Consider the following 6799-nt stretch of genomic DNA (forward strand, 5'->3'; position numbering starts at 1 on the left):
GATCTCAGGAGGGCTTTTGGGGGCTCAGGGGATTTTGGGGGGTCAGGGGGGATTTGAGGGGTCAGGGGGTCCCCAAAACCGGGGTGACCCCAAAAACCCCAAATGTGGGATGAGGGGAGGAAATTTTGGGGGGTTTGGGGGGGATTTGTGGGGTTTTGGGGGTTTGGGAGGGAGAACTTGGGGGGGCTCAGGGGGATCTGGGGGGCTCAGGGGGATTTGGGGCTCAGGGGTCCCCAAAAACGGGGGGACCCCAAAAACCCCAAATGTGGGATCGGAGGGGAAATTTTGGGGGTTTGGGGGGATTTGGGGGTTTGGGGGAATTTGGGGGTTCTAAAGGGGAGGAATTGGGGGGATTTTATGGGGTTTTGGGGATTTTGGGGGCTCAGGGGGATTTTGGGGAGCTCAGGGGTCCCCAAAATGGGGGCTGACCTCAAAACCCCAAATTTGGGATTGGGGGAATTTTGGGGGTTTGGGGGGTTTTGGGGGATTTGTGGGGTTTTGGGGGAGAATTTGGGGTCTCAGGGAGGGGTTTGGGGGCTCAGGGGGATTTTGGGGAGCTCAGGGAATTTGGGGGTCAGGGGTCCCCAAACCGAGGGATCCCAAAACCCCGAATTTGGGATCGGGGAAATTTTGGGGGTTTGGGGGGATTTGGGGGTTTTGGGGGTTTGGGGGGTCCTAAAGGGGAGAAATTGGGGGGATTTTATGGGCTTTGGGGGATTTTGGGGGTCTCAGGGGGAGATTTAGGGTCCCCAAAACGGGGGACCCAAAACCCCGAATTTGGGATCGGGGAAATTTTGGGGGATTTGGGGGAGTTGGGGGGTCTTACGGGGATTTTGGGGTTTTGGGAGGGAGAATTTGGGGGGCTCAGGGGGTTTTGGGGGCTCAGGGGAGGTTTGGGGGGTCAGGGGTCCCCAAAACCGGGGTGACCCCAAAAACCCCAAATTTGGGATTGGGGGGAAATTTTGGGGGGTTTGGGGGGATTTGTGGGGTTTTGGGGGGGGTTTGGGGAGAGAATTTGGGGATCTCAGAGAGGGGTTTTGGGGGCTCAGGGGGATTTTGGGGGGTCAGGGGGGATTTTGGGGAGCTCAGGGGTTTTGAGGGGTCAGGGGTCCCCAAAAAGCAAAGCGACCCCAAAAACCCCAAATGTGGGATGAGGGGAGGAAATTTTGGGGGCTTTGGGGGGGATTTGTGGGGTTTTGGGGGGGGTTTTGGGAGGGAGAATTTGGGGGGCTCAGGGGGGATCTGGGGGCCTCAGGGGAATTTGGGGCTCAGGGGTCCCCAAAACCGGGGACCCCAAAAACCCCAAATGTGGGATCGGAGGGGAAATTTTGGGGGGTTGGGGGATTTGGGGGTTTGGGGGAATTTGGGGGTTCTAAAGGGGAGGAATTGGGGGGATTTTATGGGGTTTTGGGGGGATTTTGGGGGGCTCAGGGGGGATTTTGGGGAGCTCAGGGGGTCCCCAAAAATGGGGTGACCCCAAAACCCCAAATTTGGGATTGGGGAAATTTTGGGGGTTTGGGGGTTTTGGGTGGGGGGATTTGTGGGGTTTTGGGGGGAGAATTTGGGGGTCTCAGGGAGGGGTTTTGGGGGCTCAGGGGGGATTTTGGGGAGCTCAGGGGAATTTGGGGGGTCAGGGGGTCCCCAAAACCGAGGGGATCCCAAAAACCCCGAATTTGGGATCGGGGAAATTTTGGGGGATTTGGGGGGGATTTGGGGGGTTTTGGGGGGTTTGGGGGTCCTAAAGGGGAGAAATTGGGGGATTTTATGGGCTTTTGGAGGGATTTTGGGGGTCTCAGGGGAGATTTAGGGGTCCCCAAAATCGGGGGGACCCCAAAAACCCCGAATTTGGGATCGGGGGAAATTTTGGGGGTTTGGGGGGATTTGGGGGTCTTACGGGGTTTTTGGGGTTTTGGGAGGGAGAATTTGGGGGCTCGGGGGGTTTGGGGGCTCAGGGGGGATTTGGGGGGCTCAAGGGTCCCCAAAACGGGGTGACCCTAAAACCCCAAATTTGGGATCGGGGGGAAATTTTGGGGGTTTGGGGGGGATTTTTGGGGAGAGTTTGGGGGTCCTAAAGGGGAGGAATTGGGGGGATTTTATGGGGTTTTGGGGGGATTTGGGGTCTCAGGGGGGATTTTGGGGAGCTCAGGGGGTCCCCAAAAACGGGGTGACCCCAAAAACCCCAAATTTGGGATTGGGGGGGGAATTTTGGGGGGTTTGGGGGATTTGGGGGTTTTTGGGGGGATTTGTGGGGTTTTGGGGGGAGAATTTGGGGGTCTCAGGGAGGGTTTTGGGGGCTCAGGGGGATTTTGGGGGGTCAGGGGGATTTTGGGGGCTCAGGGGGGGGGGATTTGGGGGTTCCAGGGGTCCCCAAAATGGGGGGACCCCAAAACCCCAAATTTGGGATTGGGGAGGAAATTTTGGGGGTTTGGGGGGGATTTGTGGGGTTTTGGGGGGGGTTTTGGGAGGGAGAATTTGGGGGGCTCAGGGGGGATCTGGGGGGGCTCAGGGGGATTTGGGGCTCAGGGGGTCCCCAAAAACCGGGGGACCCCAAAAACCCCAAATGTGGGATCGGAGGGGAAATTTTGGGGGTTTGGGGGGATTTGGGGGGTTGGGGGAATTTGGGGGTTCTAAAGGGGAGAAATTGGGGGGATTTTATGGGGTTTTGGGGGGATTTTGGGGGTCTCAGGGGGGAGATTTAGGGGTCCCCAAAACCGGGGGGACCCCAAAAACCCCGAATTTGGGATCGGGGGGGAAATTTTGGGGGATTTGGGGGGGATTTGGGGGGGTCTTACGGGGGATTTTTGGGGTTTTGGGAGGGAGAATTTGGGGGGCTCAGGGGGGGGTTTTGGGGGCTCAGGGGGGATTTGGGGGGGTCAGGGGGTCCCCAAAACCGGGGTGACCCCAAAAACCCCGAATTTGGGATCGGGGGGGAAATTTTGGGGGGTTTGGGAGAGATTTGGGGGGTCTTAGGGGCGATTTTTGGGGTTTTGGGAGGGATTTTGGGGGGAGATTTTGGGGGTCTCAGGAAAGGGTTTGGGGTCTCAGGGGGTCCCCAAAACCGAGGGGACCCCAAAAAACCCCGAATTTGGGATGGGAGGAGGAAATTTTGGAGGGATTTTGGGGGTCTCAAAAGGGAGAAATTCAGGGGATTTCATGGGGGGGTTTTAGGGATACTTTAGGGTATTTTTAGGGATATTTTAGGGCAGGTTCTAGGTTAATTTTAGGTTAATTTTGGGGTATTTTTAGGGATATTTTGGGGTATTTTTAGGTTAATTTTGGGGTATTTTTAGGGATATTTTGGTACTGGTTTCAGGATATTTCTAGGGATATTTGGGGGTGTTTTTAGGGATATTTTAGGGCAGGTTTCAGGGCGTTTTTAGGGATATTTTGGGGTGTTTTTAGGTTAATTTTAGGGTGGTTTTAGGGATAATTTGGAGTGATTTTTAGGAATATTTTGGGGCAGGTTTCAGGGTGTTTTTAGGGATATTTTGGGGTATTTTTGAGAATATTTTGGCACTAGTTTTAGGGTATTTTTAGGGATATTTTGGGGCGTTTTTAGGGATATTTTAAGGCAGGTTTCAGGGATATTTTAGGGGTATTTGGGGTGTTTTCAGGGATATTTTAGGGCAGGTTTCAGGCTGTTTTTAGGGATATTTGGGGGTGTTTTCAGGGATATTTTAGGGCAGGTTTCAGGGATATTTTAGGGATATTTTAGGGTGTTTTTAGGGATATTTTAGGGCAGGTTTCAGGGCGTTTTTAGGGATATTTTGGGGCATTTTTAGGTTAATTTTGGGGTGTTTTTAGGGATATTTTAGGGATATTTGGGGGTGTTTTCAGGGATATTTTAGGGCAGGTTTCAGGGCGTTTTTAGGGATATTTTGGGGTGTTTTTAGGTTAATTTTAGGGTGGTTTTAGGGATAATTTGGAGTGATTTTTAGGAATATTTTAGGGCAGGTATCAGGGTGTTTTCAGGGATATTTTGGGGCGTTTTTAGGGTTATTTTAGGGCACGTTCTAGGTTATTTTTAGAGATATTTTAGGGCAAATTTCAGGGTATTTGTAGGGATATTTTGGGGTGTTTTTAGGGATATTTTAGGGCAGATTTCAGGGTGTTTTTAGGGATATTTGGGGGTGTTTTTAGGGATATTTTAGAGCAGGTTTCAGGACGTTTTTAGGGATATTTTGGGGCATTTTTAGGTTAATTTTGGGGTGTTTTTAGGGATATTTTAGGGATATTTGGGGGTGTTTTCAGGGATATTTTAGGGCAGGTTTCAGGCTGTTTTTAGGGATATTTTGGGGTGTTTTTAGGGAAATTTCAGGGCAGGTTTTGAGGTGTTTTCAGGGATATTTTAGGGATATTTGGGGGTGTTTCCAGGGATATTTTAGGGCAGGTTTCAGGCTGTTTTTAGGGATATTTTACGGTGTTTTCAGGGATATTTTAGGGCAGGTTTCAGGGATATTTTAGGGATATTTTGGGGTGTTTTTAGGGATATTTTAGGGCAGATTTCAGGACGTTTTTAGGGATATTTTGGGGCATTTTTAGGTTAATTTTAGGGTGTTTTCAGGGATATTTTAGGGCAGGTTTCAGGGATATTTTAGGGATATTTTGGGGTGTTTTCAGGGATATTTTAGGGGAGGTTTCAGGGATATTTTAGGGATATTTTGGGGTGTTTTTAGGGATATTTTAGGGCAGGTATCAGGGTGTTTTTAGGGATATTTGGGGGCGTTTTTAGGTTAATTTTGGGGTGTTTTTAGGGATATTTTAGGGGTATTTGGGGGTGTTTTCAGGGATATTTTGGGGCATTTTTAGGGTTATTTTAGGGCAGGTTCTAGGTTATTTTTAGAGATATTTTAGGGCAAATTTCAGGGTATTTGTAGGGATATTTTGGGGTGTTTTTAGGGATATTTTAGGGCAGATTTCAGGGCGTTTTTAGGGATAATTTGGAGTGATTTTTAGGAATATTTTGGGGCAGGTTTCAGGGCGTTTTTAGGGATAATTTGGAGTGATTTTTAGGAATATTTTGGGGCAGGTTTCAGGGTGTTTTTAGGGATATTTGGGGGCATTTTTAGGTTAATTTTGGGGTGTTTTTAGGGATATTTTAGGGATATTTGGGGGTGTTTTCAGGGATATTTTAGGGCAGGTTTCAGCGTGTTTTTAGGGATATTTTGGGGTGTTTTTAGGGAAATTTCAGGGCAGGTTTTGAGGTGTTTTCAGGGATATTTTAGGGATATTTGGGGGTGTTTCCAGGGATATTTTAGGGCAGGTTTCAGGCTGTTTTTAGGGATATTTTAGGGTGTTTTCAGGGATATTTTAGGGCAGGTTTCAGGGATATTTTAGGGATATTTTGGGGTGTTTTTAGGGATATTTTAGGGCAGGTTTCAGGACGTTTTTAGGGATATTTTGGGGCATTTTTAGGTTAATTTTAGGGTGTTTTTAGGGCTATTTGGGGGCGTTTCCAGGCCCATGCAGGGCTCCATACCCGGGTAGGTGTAGGGCGTGGCCTGGTTGATCATCCCCGAGTATTTGGTGCGGGGGCTCAGCAGCGGCGACAGCAGCGCTGGGGGAGGGGCACGGGGGGTCAGGGGGACCCCAAAATCCCCCAGAACCCCCCCAAAATCCCCCCCAAAATCCCGCCGGGGCTCACCCACGGCGGCGATGCCGAAGCTGACGGCGATCACCGGCTCCTTGGCCCACAGCGAGCGCAGAGCGGAGGCCATGCCTGGGGCAGGGGCAAAATAACCCAAAAATATAAAAAAAACAGCTCAAGAATACACAAAAGCATGCCAGAAATACCCAAAACATCTCAAAATGGCCTCAAGATACAAAAAAACAGCTCAAAAATACACAAAAGCATGCCAGAAATACCCAAAACATCTCAAAATGGCCTCAAGATACAAAAAAACAGCTCAAAAATACACAAAAGCATGCCAGAAGTACCCAGAACATCTCAAAGTAGACTAAAGATACAAAATAGCAATAAAAGTGCATGAAAAATACCCTAAAGCAAAGCAAAACCACCATAAAAATATCCTAAAACAGGCACAAAATAGCCCTGATATCCCAAAATAGCCTAAAACAGCTCAAAACATGCCCAAAATACCCCAAATCAGCTCAAAACACAGAAAAAACACATCACAAAATAGCCCAAACCACACGAATACCCCAAAACAGCCTGGAACACGCAAAAAATACCCCAAACCAGCCCCAAACACACCAAAAATACCCTAAAACAGCCCCAAAAAAGCCCCAAAAAATACCCCCCGAAATACCCCTAAATGTCCCAAAACAGCCCAAAAATACCCAAAATCCCAAATTCCCCTCAGAACCCCCCAGTTTCCCCCAAATCCCCTCAGAATCCCAAATTTCCCCCAAATCCCCCTTTAGGATCTCCCGATTTCCCCCAAATCCCCATCAATTCCCATCTGGACAGCCCAAATTTCCCCGATTTCCCCCAAATCCCCTCAGGACACCCCAAATTTACCCTCAGAACCCCCCAAACCCCCTCAGGACCCCACAATTTCCCCTCCAGACCCCTCAATTTTCCCCAAATCCCCCTCAGGACCCCCCCAGTTTCCCCCCAAACCCCTCAATTCCCACCCGGACACCCCAAATTTCCCCAATTTCCCCCCAATTTCCCCCAATTCCGTCTCCCCCTCACTCACGTCCCGCCATCCCCTCCCCCACCCTCGGCCAAGGGCGTCCGGCGCGCGGCGCTGCCGCGATGACGTCACGCCCCGGGGAAAAGGGGGAGGAGCGCGCGTTATCGGTGACGTCACCGCGCCGCGGTGGGCGGGGCCTC

General features: G+C 50.2%; 1 protein-coding gene across 1 annotated transcript; it reads right to left on the bottom strand.

The window, feature by feature from the left end:
- Positions 1-5375: 5375 nt before the first annotated feature.
- Positions 5376-6799, bottom strand: NDUFA3 (NADH:ubiquinone oxidoreductase subunit A3). The gene is made up of 3 exons (XM_030970464.1): positions 6663-6799; positions 5645-5719; positions 5376-5557 (listed from the first exon to the last, which is right to left on the bottom strand). The coding sequence occupies exons 1-3, from the start codon at positions 6670-6672 to the stop codon at positions 5412-5414; spliced, it is 231 nt and encodes a 76-aa protein (XP_030826324.1). The 5' UTR covers positions 6673-6799; the 3' UTR covers positions 5376-5411.

Source organism: Camarhynchus parvulus, unplaced genomic scaffold, assembly GCF_901933205.1.
Source record: "Camarhynchus parvulus unplaced genomic scaffold, STF_HiC, whole genome shotgun sequence".
Classification (NCBI taxonomy): domain Eukaryota; kingdom Metazoa; phylum Chordata; class Aves; order Passeriformes; family Thraupidae; genus Camarhynchus; species Camarhynchus parvulus.